Genomic DNA, 13,391 nt, shown 5'->3' with positions numbered 1-13,391 from the left:
ATAAAAAGACGAAAGATTTAAAAACTAAAGTACTTTTACAGCAAGCTTATCCGCCTCGCACGAATCAGACTAGTATGCAGCAAGGGTCATATCAAAGAACGGATTATAATTTTCAAAGGCCACAATACCAATGGAATCAATGTGCTTATTGCAAAATGGAAGGTCATTACAAAAATGAGTGTCCTGTTCGAACGCAAAATAATACTGCGGCTGCTCAGAGAGGTCGTGGTAGTTCTATGCAAAATTCTAGAGGTCGAGGAAGAGGTGCTATGCCTCCGCAGACGAGTGATCGCCCTTCTAATTATTTCGACCAGCGAAATGGACAATCTGCCCAACAGAATAGGTCTCCACAGTATCATGTTGAAGACTATTATGAAGCTAGTGAGGAAGGTCAGCAAAGTGAGTACTAGGACAGCCATGGACAAAGAGAGGGAGTAGTATCAGTTCCAGTAGATCAGAGTGGGCCTTATGTCGCAGTAGCAACATCAGGTATAGTCGAACCGTTTCTGTTGGATACTGGTGCAGCAAAAAGCTCTATCATACATGCGAAACTCCCTGGCGCACCTTTGTCTGGCTCAACAAACGTTTCAGTAGGTTTTTCGGGCGCCCCTGTTCATAACCCTGTTTCTGGTCCTTTGTCTATTTCTGTTGGACCCTGCCACTTGAAAGCACCTCTGATTTTGACTACAGGTTGTAACGAAAATCTGCTCGGTTTAGACTTGTTAAAACGCCTGTACGCGACATTGTACTGTTCTCCAGCAGGAGTACAGCTTACGTTGGGTAAAAGAATAATCTCTCCGATGTACTTGTCGATGGATGCGCTCCCACCAGAGCTGCGTTCACTCCCTGATACTCTTTGGGCGACTGGTCCTAATGATGTAGGTCTATTGGAAATTCCACCCTATGTAGTAACTTTGAAAGCAAATGTCAAACTTCCACGAATTCCACAATACAGAATCTCTAGTGAAGGTGAGCGTGCGCTCCTACTGATAGTGCAAGATCTGATTAATAAAGACGTTATAGAAGAAACTAGAGGTAATGTCTGTAATAGTCCTGTACTGCCTATTTTGAAACGAACTGACCCAACAAAACCTCCAGTATATAGGTTTGTAATTGATCTTAGAGAGGTTAATAAAATTGTGATTCCACAGTTTCCTGTGGTTCCAGACATTACTGCATTGTTAACGTTGATTCCTGCTACAGCAGCATGGTTTTCGGTTGTCGACTTGAAAAATGCCTTTTTCAGCATTCCGATAGCCGAAGAAAGCAGAGATATCTTCGGTTTCTCTCTAGGAGGACGAAGCTTCAGGTTTAAACGCGCTCCACAAGGCTATTGTGAAAGCCCATCCATTTACAGTCAAGCATTAAAAAGCCAGTTAGATTCCTTCGTACTTCCTCCTGGTTCTGCTTTAATACAATATGTTGATGATCTTCTAGTGGCTGCTGATGACAAGGAAACTTGCAAAACAGCTACGATTTCTTTATTGCATCATTTTTCCAATTTGAATCACAAGGTGTCACCTTCAAAAATGCAATACTGCTGCCAAGAAGTGACCTACCTAGGTCATCTCTTGTCAAAGGAGGGAAGGAAGTTGACCCCAGAGAGAATAAAGGCAATTACACAGATGAATGTTCCTAGCACGCAGAGAGAAGTACGTGCCTTTTTAGGTATTACCTCATATTGTAGGCAATGGATCCCAAATTTTTCTCTTTTGGCAAAACCATTGGTAGCCTTGACTGGGAAAGGTGTTCCGAGTCCGGTACCATGGTCTGCTGAATGTCAGCAGAGTTTTTCTGAATTGCGAAATGCACTGTGTTCAGCACCTGTATTGGGTACACCCGACTACAGTAAGCCATTCACGCTCTATGTCCACGAGAGAGAAGGTTGTGCATTGAGTGTTTTGACACAGAAATTTGGCGATAAACAACGCCCTTGTGCGTATTTTTCATCAACGTTAGATCCGGTAGCCAGAGCATTGCCTAGTTGCTTGAGAGCTACAGCCGCAGCTGCAGCCTCCATTCGACAATCTGCTGGTTTAGTAATGAACAACATGCTAGTGGTCATGGTTCCTCATGCTGTGGATACACTCATGAACCGAACCAAGACGCAGCACCTTACCAGTGCTAGATTATCAGGTTATGAACTGACACTGTTGGCTAGTCATATTCAGATCAAAAGATGCAATGTATTGAATCCAGCGACATTGTTGCCGACTAGCCAAGAGTCGAGTGATTCCGAACCACACGACTGTTGTTTCAAAACTGAGGAAGAAACAAAAGGACGAATTGATCTAAAAGACACTCCGTTATCAGATCCAGATGGAACGTTGTATGTTGATGGGTCTTGCTTCAAATTAGAGAATGGTGATGTGACTGCTGCTTATGCAGTAACGACTTTGAGTACGATTGTGGAGACTGCAAGAGTGAGTCAGAATTCTGCCCAGGCTGCAGAATTGATCGCGCTAACAAGAGCGTGCGTTTTAGCTAAGGGAAAGAGAGTGAATGTGTTCACAGATAGTCAATACGCGTTCGGCGTGGCCCATAGTTTTGGCCGTTTGTGGAAAGAGAGAGGTTTCATTACGTCCCATGGGACTAAGATTCAACATGGCCAGCTAGTTAATGACTTGTTGGAATCTCTAACCTTGCCGACTGAAGTTGCGATTGTGAAATGCAGTGCTCATAAAGCAATCACGGATGATGTTGGTCGTGGGAATGCTTTTGCCGATGAGACTGCAAAACAGACAGCTAGAAATATGATGAGTAGAATGTATGTTGCAACGTCTGCAAGATGGATTTCTGAGTCTGGAATGTGTGAGGACACAGTGGAAAGCGTGAAAGAAATTCAGAAAGAGGCGACTGAGGAGGAAAAGCGTGCATGGAAAGAGAGCACGGGTAAATTGGATTCGAGTGGGTGTTGGATTGACTTGTCGGAACAACAGCGTTGGATGTTGCCTGATGCGTATGTGCTTGCAGTAGTAACGATGGCACATGGAGCAGCGCACATCAGTTCTAAAGGGATTTGTAAGATGTTGGCTCCAGTTTGGAAGAATGATGGGATTAGTAAGTGTGCAGAGAGAGTAGTGAGAAATTGTATGGTATGCTTGATGCATAATCCTGGCAAGGGAATCCCCACACCTGCAGGTCACTTCGCTCCTCCTTCCTGCCCCTTCGAAGTGATCCAGCTAGACTTCATTCACATGGATCGTTGTAATAATCTGAAATACGTCCTAGTGGTAGTTTGTGCTTTCTCCAGATGGATCGAAGCATACCCGCTAAAGGACAATACTGCCTTATCCACTGCCAAAATTCTTCTTAAAGAATACTTCCCCAGATACGGAATGCCACGGATTGTATGGTCAGATAACGGAAGTGAGTTCGTAGGGAAAGTTATGCAGAGTGTGTGTGCCGGCCTAGGGATTAGACAGAAGTTTCATAGTGCGAATCATCCCCAGTCCGCGGGTTTAGTCGAGGGTTACAATGGCACCCTTAAACTGAAACTTGCTAAGATACAAGCATCCACGGGTTTGTCCTGGCCAGACGCATTGCCTTTGGCTTTGCTATCAACAAGAGCAACTGTACATTCTAGAGTAGGGCTTAGTCCATATGAAATAGTTTTTGGTCGTCCTGCAAATGTTTGGGGGGTACCTAGACCAAAAGAATTCAAGCAGCTGGAATACCCAATGTTAATTGATTACCTTTTCGACTTGACTGCTAAATTGAGTCTTATTCACCAACAGGTTTTCGATGCATTGCCAAAGCCACCGGAGAGTCCAGGCCATCAGCTGAAACCGGGTGACCAGGTGGTCATTAGAAATTTTGCAAGAACGAAAAATCTTCAGCCCAGATTCATTGGCCCTTTTCAAGTCTTACTAGCAACGAGAACTGCTATTCGTGTGGCCGGAAGGAAGAACTGGATCTATACGACACATGTCAAACGTGTGCCTCTGCCACTTCCTTACGACAACTGGGTAAAGAAAGGAATCGGTACCTCTGAAACAGAACAAGTCCCCAGGTTCATACCTTTCAGCGATGCAGAACTGATCACTGATTCACCAAATTCTGGCTCTCCTCCTGAAACTGCTCTTTTGAACCCTGAACATTTGTCATCCGCACCCAACGAACATTTGCCATCTGCACCAAAAGAACATTTGTCATCTGAAAACGTGAACATTACACTGTTTCCAGATCAGACAGCTCCTGCAAAACTGAGATACAACTTGCGACCTCGCAATATGGACAAATAAAGCAGGAAACTGCCTATTTTCAGATCTGAATTTTCTATACATTGCCTCCAGCCAGGAAGTTTGCTATTATTTTGTTGTTTTAAATTTTGCCTTGCCGTCTGGGTAGCCGTAGGGTCGTGGCTGTGTTCCTAGTTGAATCTGCGGGGGTCAGACACAAGGTCGATCTTTCTGTTAGTTCTGGGAACTCCCAGGGCTGATAGAGGCATTTTCATCTACGTACACATCATCAGTGGTCGCGAACGGTCGTAGAAGATGGAGCTTCCTGAGCTGCAAAGAAAGAATGTAATTTATGTTCGCAGAAATAGACTGTACCGAATACTTCACAGCAAATGCTTTCTAATGCAATGTGCAGTTACGTTTTTAATCGTTTTGATAACGTTGGTGGGTGGAATCATCTTTGGTGTGCATTTGATTTTCATGCCAGTAACTACAGTACCTCCCCTTGATCCTACTACTTCTACGGTTTCTTCTATGCATTCTTTTCACTCATTTCCTGAACACGAACAAGCTCGACGCTCAGAATTTATTAACAATACATTTGTACAGCTCTTGCATCAACACCAACTGGTAGTTAATACTACAGACTGCTGGGTGTGTGGCTTGATACCTCACACTATGGATAAAGGCATTCCCTATCTAGTCTTGCCTTTTAGCTACAATGGATCATTTCAGGCCTTTCAGACCATTTTTTCATATGCCCTTGAGACCTATCCTCCGTGTCCACCACGGTCCACTAAATACAACTCAGCCAACAAAGCTTTAGTCCAGGGAATTATTGACATGATTAAAGACGTCAATAATACTCCATCTTACCCTAGAGATGAATTACGGGTGTATTTGAGTTGGAACTCTACAGAGTATCGCCTTAGTTTGGGAGAAAGCAAGCGTAAAAGCTCCACTTCAGTTTGGGTCGTGCCTCACCGAGGTCAGGTCTGTTTGCAAGGAAATGGGAGAAATCTGAGAGCTCAGCTAGGGAGGAGTGAGTGCGTTGAGACTTACGTATTTCCGTCTAACTCCTCCCCTGCCTTCCTGACTGCTAGGGGTACCTACTTCATCTGTCAAGACAGAGCATATACATGGCTGCCTGCTGACTTTTCAGGTTCATGTTATATTGCTCGATTGTTACCACCGACATACACTGCTTCTTCAGATTATCACAAGACCAGAGTAGCAAGAGGTGTCTTCAGCAAGGAAGATACCGCTGGTCAGGAAGCTGGAGACTTCTTCAAAGGTTTCCTTCCGTTTTGGGGGCCTATGGCCAATAGTAGAAATTTACGTCAACTAACACGGGTAGTTGAATCTACTATTACAGAAACTGCTGGTGCCCTTAGTAACTTAACAGCTGAGCTTCAGGCGGATCGTCTCATGACGTTGCAGAACCGAATGGTTCTAGACGTAATACTTGCAGATCGAGGTGGGGTATGCAGAATGATCCAATCGAGCTGCTGTGTTTTTATTCCCAATAATGCTCCAACAGTCTATGAAGCGATCTCTAAGCTACACAAGATTTCCGACTCTATACACGTAGATAAGGGAAACTGGTCCTTCATGGAGTGGTTTTGGACTCTGGTATCAGCGTGGGGATGGAAGGTTCTGATGGTCATTGGTGCCATCCTAGTATTTCTGTTCTCGTGCTGCCTTATTATCCAATGTGGTCCCGCTTTGTGTAGTCTCTGTGCTGCAACCTGTTTCAGAAAACCACCTGCATTTGGAGAAAAGGTACGAGACAAGATGATGGTGCAACAACATGTCACTGACCTAATGAGCATAGAATTAGACTCTGACTCTGACATAGACTGAGTAATTGCCTATGTAAGGGCAAAAGGAGGGTCTGAGGTTCCGTGACGATTTTACTCGTGTTTGTAACATTGTCGTAAATACATAATTTTGGTATCAGTGAACCGCAAATGATCCATTTAGTATATCCTGGTGTTTTCGCTATGCTACGAGCAAGAGCACTCCTGTTATGAACACATTTCTGATCTACCCGTGGCATCCATCTTAGAACACGGAAGCCATTTTGTATTCCTTGCCCTCACATAGTCAATGGACACGCAATGACCTCTTTTCATCTAAGGACACGTAGGCTTTAACCGGCGATTCACCTTGCGAGGGACACGTGCACCTTAGGCCAGCAACGCTGTGGCAGCATGACTCGGCAAGAGCTGCCTCCCCAGCCTGAGGCCAGTCCTGCTATACTGGTTCTTGTGTTCGTTGGCCTGATCATGATTAGGCGGCCGAAGCTGGTAACCGTGCCCATTTACGACCCACAAACATCTCTTATCCTGTCTTTCTATCTTCTGCACCTGGCTCTGCTCCTTTCCTTCTGGGCCTTTATTAGGGGGAGGTAACGAAATTTACGATGAGGCGGTCCGGGTCTTGAATGAGAAATTGACATGGGATTATGATGGAATAGTGGGAACCCCTCATTTGTAATGTTTCGACATCAGATACTGTTGACAATTCCTGTGCAACGCCAAATATTTATTGTTTAAGACACGAATGTTTTAGAACTGTGGTAACATGTAAAGAATTTGCCCCGAGCAGAATATTTAGTATTTAAGGAGTAACCCTCTTTGTACAAATTGAACAGGCTCCTAGACACTGCCCCTGTGCAGTTTCTGTGACTTCTGTGTCCCTGCAGTAATAAACCTTTGGTCTTTGACGCCACCATCGAGAAGCCCGTGTTTCTGTTTGTTTGTGCACCGAGACAGGTAGAACTCCGGGGTCTTCGGGTGTTATCCCTGACACCTCTGGACAGAACCAAAAAGTCCAGAACTCCATTCCTCCTTTTCCTCTTCCTTCCTCCTTTTTTTCTCTCTTTCCTTCCTTTTTTATTTTTGAAACTTAAAAGCAAAAACGCTAATTTTATTATGGTGCTATATGATTTTATCTTCCTCTTACATTGGTTTTTACTCTCGCAGTTGTATGATGTATTAGGTTTTTCACCATTTGATTCTTACTTTTTATTCCTCGTTATTCTATGGATTTGTACTTCATGCTTCTTTTTATATTTCTGTACCATGTCTTCTCCATCTATTTCAACAAAGCTTTCTAAACTCAAAAAAAGAAAAAAACATTTTCCGAAGCAGTGTTTTGGGGAAAGGCAACCCGCAAATGTGGGCCACTTCGTTAGCGTGGGCCTATTTTTTAACCCAATCCAACCCTGCTGGCTGCAGCCCACCTTGCCCTGGTCCCCTCTTCACACCTCCAGTGCGGGTCTTTCTTTACTTCCAGGCAGCACTGAGAGGACATGTCTCTGAGGCCACATTCATGGTGCACTGTTGGGAAAGCTGCAAGAATCCCGCCCTTAGGCGCTGCAGCAGGGCCTGGCTGCCTTTCCTTCTTTATTTATTTTATTTTTTTTGCAGTTTTATATAGCGCGAACTAGACCCGAACCGAATCAGGTATCAGAGCGCTTTACATATTTTTCCAGTTACGTTACATTTTTACGTTTTCCAGTTACTTTCATTTTAGGCACGGGGAGATTAAGTGATTTGCCCAGAATCACAGGAGGTTTTTGGCGTCGTTACCGAGACTCGAACCCAGTTCCTCCAGGTCCGAGGTCGAGCGCCCTAGCCGTTAGGCCAACCCCTCTCACCTCTTTAACCTCTCCCATGCTCATGACGAGCTCAGCTCGTCATGAGCCACGGTGCTCGTGTGCTCATGACTAGCTCAGCTCGTCATGCCCGTTGGAACGTTCGCACGCTGGGCTAATTCCCCTGCTGTGCTGAGCGATCCATTAAACGGGTGTGGTCGTGACGACCTCAGCTCGTCATGAGCACGAGCACCGTGGCTCATGACGAGCTGAGCTCGTCATGAGCACCGGGGCGCTGTGCGCGCCCACCAGCACAGTGGGGGAATGAGCCCCGCAGCCAAGGGGTTAAGTGTTTTGTTTTTCCTCCCCCAGGCGGACTTCTCTGCTGCTGGTTGCACCCAGCTTTCCCTCATCACAGCCCCCACTGTCTCAAACCCCTGCTGCTTCTCCCTGCTCTGGTGACCCCTTCCCTCCCCAGGGCGTGCCTTCCTTTAACCCTTGATGGACGTGGGAGAACTTGCCTTTGTGCCTCTGGTGACCTTGAGTGTTTTTAGAGACAAAGGAACCCCAGGGAATATCAAGGGCCCATGGGTGTGAGTATATTAAAGAAACAATGGTCCCATTACTGTGAAGGGCCATCAAACATATTACGTAGATATATAAAGACATCTAGGTCAGTTGTCCAAATGCATTTCCATTGACCTGGAGGCCATTCTGGGAAAGTTGACGTAGGCCACCCACAGATCACATTAACTGAGCTCTCTTGCTAAAGCTGCTAGAAACCCAGGTTTCCAAGTGCTGCAGCTTCATCTGCCTGTTCTTTTCTTCCTGTATATGTATTGTTTGTCATTGTCATTCTTTCCCTCTTCTTTGCTGTTGAAACACCCCAACTGACCCTCACCCAGGCTTCAATGTACCACCCAGGCCCTGCTGTTCATCCTTGCAATACCACCTCCTTCGAGGCGCTTTGGAATCGTGGGAGTGGGCTGCTCCTCTTGCTGCTGTCCTAGCTGAAACACTGGACGCTGGGTTAGTCTACCCCCGCCACACTGTCCCTTTTTGACCCTGAAATGTCACTCCCTGCTAATAATGAAAACAGAGGTTGTCTGAGAGGACTTTGTAGAAGGGCAGGAGTGTGCCTGTGAACCCTGAAGGAGCAAAGGTCTCTGGGATCCAAGAACAAGGACTGGGCTTGCCTGAAGTGGCCAGAGCAGTGGGATACGCCAGGGACGACCAATTCTATCAGGTCCGTAACCTACCAAGAGCTTATCTCACCCTCGCATGTGGATGGAGCTAGTCTAGCTAGGGCATGAGAAATGATAAGGCTAGCACTTGCCTGACTAGGCATCATCAGGCTTTGGGAGCCTCCAGAAGCATTAGAGGGGCTTTGGGCACAACCCCCGCTCAATATTTTGGTGTCTGCCAGCCTAGCAAGAGTAGGTGAATTCTGGACCTTTAAAAGATTTCACGGTTTCTTACCAGAATGCAGTGTTTTTTTGTTTTTGTTTATTGTTTTTTTTTTGCAGAGTTTTATATAGTGCGAACTTGACCCGATATCGGCTATCCGAGCGCTTTACATAGTACCAGTTGCGTTACATGAGGACACATTCATTTTTGTTGGGCACGGGGAGATTAAGTGATTTGCCCAGAATCACAGGATGGTCAGTGTCATTGGCGAGACTCGAACCCAGTTCCCCAGATTCGCAGTTGACCGCCCTAGCTGTTAGGCCAACTCCTCTCGAGTCTTTTCTGTCTCTCTCATCGTTTAGAAATTCGCAGCTACTGCGCATGTCACTGACTCCCATTCTTGCCGTCTGCCATCACTTTACTCATTTAGCAGCACCTCTGTCTCAAACAAGCTGCCATATGTATTACTAGGCCACCCCAGATTAGCCCCCTTTCGTGAGGTACACGTATCCAGTACCCCACTGCTTAGGCTGGTCCTGGGTAGCAGCCAATGTGTTTAAGTGAGAAATATATAATGTATACACCTACTTCTCACATCTCCTTTTCAATCACACTCCTAAGAGCTGAGACCCAAGACACCAGCACCTCTCTTGTTCTTTAAGCGCAACACCGAAACACTTTTCACATAGGATCGCCACTAATACCAGACACAGTCATGGAGTAGCATGCTACCGATCTGAAAGAACACTTCGGTGACCCACAAAGGGATATGAAGCGCTATATGATGCTACAAGACATCATCCAGCAATTTCCAGACTGAAATGCCCAATTGGCAGAAATTCCAAGCCTGCAATGCCCAATTACCAATAATACCAAGCATTGAATGCCCCACTGAATTACCGGTAATCTTCATTACTCCAAGTCCAGGTCTTACCCAATGCAGTCCTGAATCCCACCCTCTCCCTCCTGGAGTTCGGGATGATTATATAGTCTATTTTTCTATTGGTAGTTTTTTCAATTAAATTATTAACAGGATGTGGTGTCATACTTACTTCCTTCCTTCCCTAGGGGAGGCTGGGAATACTACCACCATATTGGTAGAAGTAATTAAAGTCAGCTAGAGAACAGGTTCTACAGGATGGAGAAGAGATTTTGCATGTGAGGTCTGGGACGGGGAAGACAAACGAGGACGTAATGCCCAGTTACCAACACCGCGATGGCAAGCAACCACTGGGCACCTCTGTTGACTGATCGTCAAGAAAGACGGCCTATCGCATCAAATTACCTGCAGATAATAGGTTTTCTCTTTAGCCACAGAAACAAATGGTAGAATGAACAGGGCTTTCTTCCGCGTCTCAAGGACCCTCTTCAGAATAAGTAACTCAGAAACCAGAGTCTTCCCAGCACTGGTTGGAGCTGCAATAAAAACAACAACAACTGGCATGATATGAAGAACACAGCACACAACATACACTGAGGTCTTGAAAAACCCTGTGGTTTTGTTACTCACCAGAGTACACCAAATTCTTTCCTTCAAGGACATGTCCGAGCATTAGGCAATCTGCCTGCCAATCAAACATCTGCACGACCCCAAAGCTACGATATTTCTTCAGCACCTGGTCAGGGAGACCCCAGCTGGCAAGGAGCAACTTATCTGCCCTTTCATCAGGAAGGGCCATCTTATGACCTTGACCTGTGGAAAGAGACATCCAACCTCATCAGAGATCCCAGCTCATACTTCCAGCTGCAGTGAGAAATGCTGAAGGCATGGCTGGGGTGAAGAGACACAAGGGACTGTGCATTTCAGCCAGTTCTAACTTACATATGTTGGAAAGTGGTATGAAACTTTTGAGAAAATTCAAATCTACACACTGACCTTAGAGGGGGGTCACCTACTGGTGATGTTATAACTCACCAAAGAGTAGATGGGAAAGAGGACGAAACGTAGCAAGGAACAAACACAGGAAGCGGGCGGGTGAAAGCAACAGGGCGAAGCAAAACCAGGAGAAAAACAATCTAAAAACATGTACTCTCTTACGAAGTGCTGCAAGGGGGAGAAACAAATAGGGAGCGATAGAATGAAGAAGCAGCAGAAGGACACTCTCCGCCTCCCCTCCAAAAAAAGGAAACAGTACTTGGCCCATGATCCAGGGACGAGGGAAACACAAGCAGAATGTGAATCCAAAGCGAAATCAGCACGCACTACGTGGCTGGTGAGAACTAAAAAGCACATTTTCTTATTTACATTCTCCCTTAATCAGAGAGCTCCTAGCAGGTCAAACCACAAAGAGCTGTAATGGGTGAGGTTGAGGGGGGTGTTGGTGGAGGGGGGGGGCAAAAGGATTGTGGGGAGAGGATGGATGGGGGAAAGTTGGGGGAGGGAGTCATTGGGAGGATAGAAGGGGGGTGATTAATGCGTACCACTGGCCAAAGTATAGGCACATAGGCAAAAGCTATGTTTTGTTTGCCTTTTCAGTGTATGCAGCCCTTTTCTCCTGTAGGCAGAGTAAAGCATGCTTGGCAGTGGGCGCAACATAATTCTTGGCGCTCTCCATCAGAGAGTAACCACACATATACACTAATTTGTTGAGTTCATCGAAATCAGGTCCATCTCCTTTCCTTTTGGACATCTGGTGGCCTCTCAACAGCCTGCTCTAACTGCCTGCAGCTTCTTTGATGTGCGGATGGATGAATGACTAGCAATGAATTCATTGGCCTTTCCGTAGACTTGTGACTGCTATTTGATGGAGCCGAACTGCACTTTTGGGGCTACACTTTGCCATTGCTTTCTTGAAGACAGTACCAACAACAGGCAGGGCATTAACAGCAGCTCATGGGTGTCTAGCTAATTAAACATGTATGTGCGGCTATCAATCTAAATCTGATTGTCTATGGACAAATTAGGAACTAAATTGGACAGTTACGAAGGCGTCTTTAATCAGCACTAGTCTTGTTCTATTCGAAAACTTCCTACAGGCTGGGCTATGAGCTTCAACATCAATAAACCATGTAAAGTGGTCAATTTAAACTGTAAAATTGGAGCAAGAATATTGATTGCCACAGCTACTTTTGAGTGTTGTTCCAGTTCAAGTCAAGAAACTACAAGAATTCAACCTGCTGTGACATCACAGGTTTACCTAGAAGTGCCTTAAAGTTTCCTAAGGACAGGACAGGGTTCAAAGACTTTTCACGCTGATCGCTGTAAGGCCCTCAAGCAGCGCATTCATGGTGACATCACAGTCACATCTGAAACTTAGTACAAACAGCAATCTGGCATATATTGGACACCGACAGAACAGAAACGTGGGAATGTAAGAGGTTATTCATAAAATAACTAATAGCTCGCTTCAGTCTACTGTCAGCTAATAATCATCTTCATACAGTAATCTTGAAAATCACCAAACTGATGAGACCAGAGCAGCACGCGTGTAGGCGCTTTAAAATACACTTCAGTACTAAGCCTGACTGTCACTCATAATCAGGGACAAACAGCAACCACTCCAAAACTACCACCCAACCACAAGACTACCAGCCACTACAACACGTCAGCCGTCACTACAGCACTGCCATAACTACCCCACGGCACAATGAGCTACAGCACAACAATGTGCACATATATATACCCACAATGAGTGAATTGATGGTTTTCAGTGGTTCTCTGGTGCTTGCAACCAGCATGACAATATGGGGTAACACTAATCAAAGCCAAACCTATTGCATTTGTGAAAGTTGTGCACTTTTAAACCAGAGGGAGGGAGACGTATGGGAGGTTTCTACGGTTATCACCCTGGCAAGTTAACATTAGTGGGAACTGCCACTCATCAACTGTTTGGGGCATTGAATGGCCCAGAGAAAAGATCCCAGAACCATCATTTCAAATCCTCCAAATTAATTTCTGTCACTACTTTCCTAAATTGACAGCTAATAGTTAACAATTGGCCGACACGCCTTTCTCTCCCAGCTAATTTCTTACACATTTTAAGTGTAGAGCAACCACATAATACTTTGATGTTTTCAGTGCTTAGCTTATAAATAACTGCAGAGGCACAACGTTTTTCCTCAGACGCACACTGACGCTACCGGATTCCAGGGTTCCGAATACCTAGTCCACCACCTCATGCCGCTATAGTCCACCATCCTCACTTCCTAGATCTTTATCTCACTCTGGTGGGTGTTTGTACACTCTGTTATTTCACATTTTA

At 45.4% G+C, this 13,391-nt stretch overlaps 1 protein-coding gene across 2 annotated transcripts in view; it reads right to left on the bottom strand.

The window, feature by feature from the left end:
- Positions 1–13,391, bottom strand: part of POLQ (DNA polymerase theta) — a 478,304-nt gene that overhangs the window by 426,158 nt on the left and 38,755 nt on the right. For both annotated transcript variants that reach the window (XM_078656637.1, XM_078656638.1), the window contains 2 exons: positions 10,700–10,882; positions 10,475–10,605 (listed from right to left, as the gene is read on the bottom strand). In XM_078656637.1, coding sequence (XP_078512763.1) covers positions 10,475–10,605; positions 10,700–10,882 — 314 coding nt within the window. The remainder of the gene's footprint in view (positions 1–10,474; positions 10,606–10,699; positions 10,883–13,391) is intronic.

Source organism: Lissotriton helveticus, chromosome 8, assembly GCF_964261635.1.
Source record: "Lissotriton helveticus chromosome 8, aLisHel1.1, whole genome shotgun sequence".
NCBI classification, from domain to species: domain Eukaryota; kingdom Metazoa; phylum Chordata; class Amphibia; order Caudata; family Salamandridae; genus Lissotriton; species Lissotriton helveticus.
Note: the sequence above shows the minus strand (reverse complement) of the source record. Positions and strands in the feature narration are given on the sequence as shown.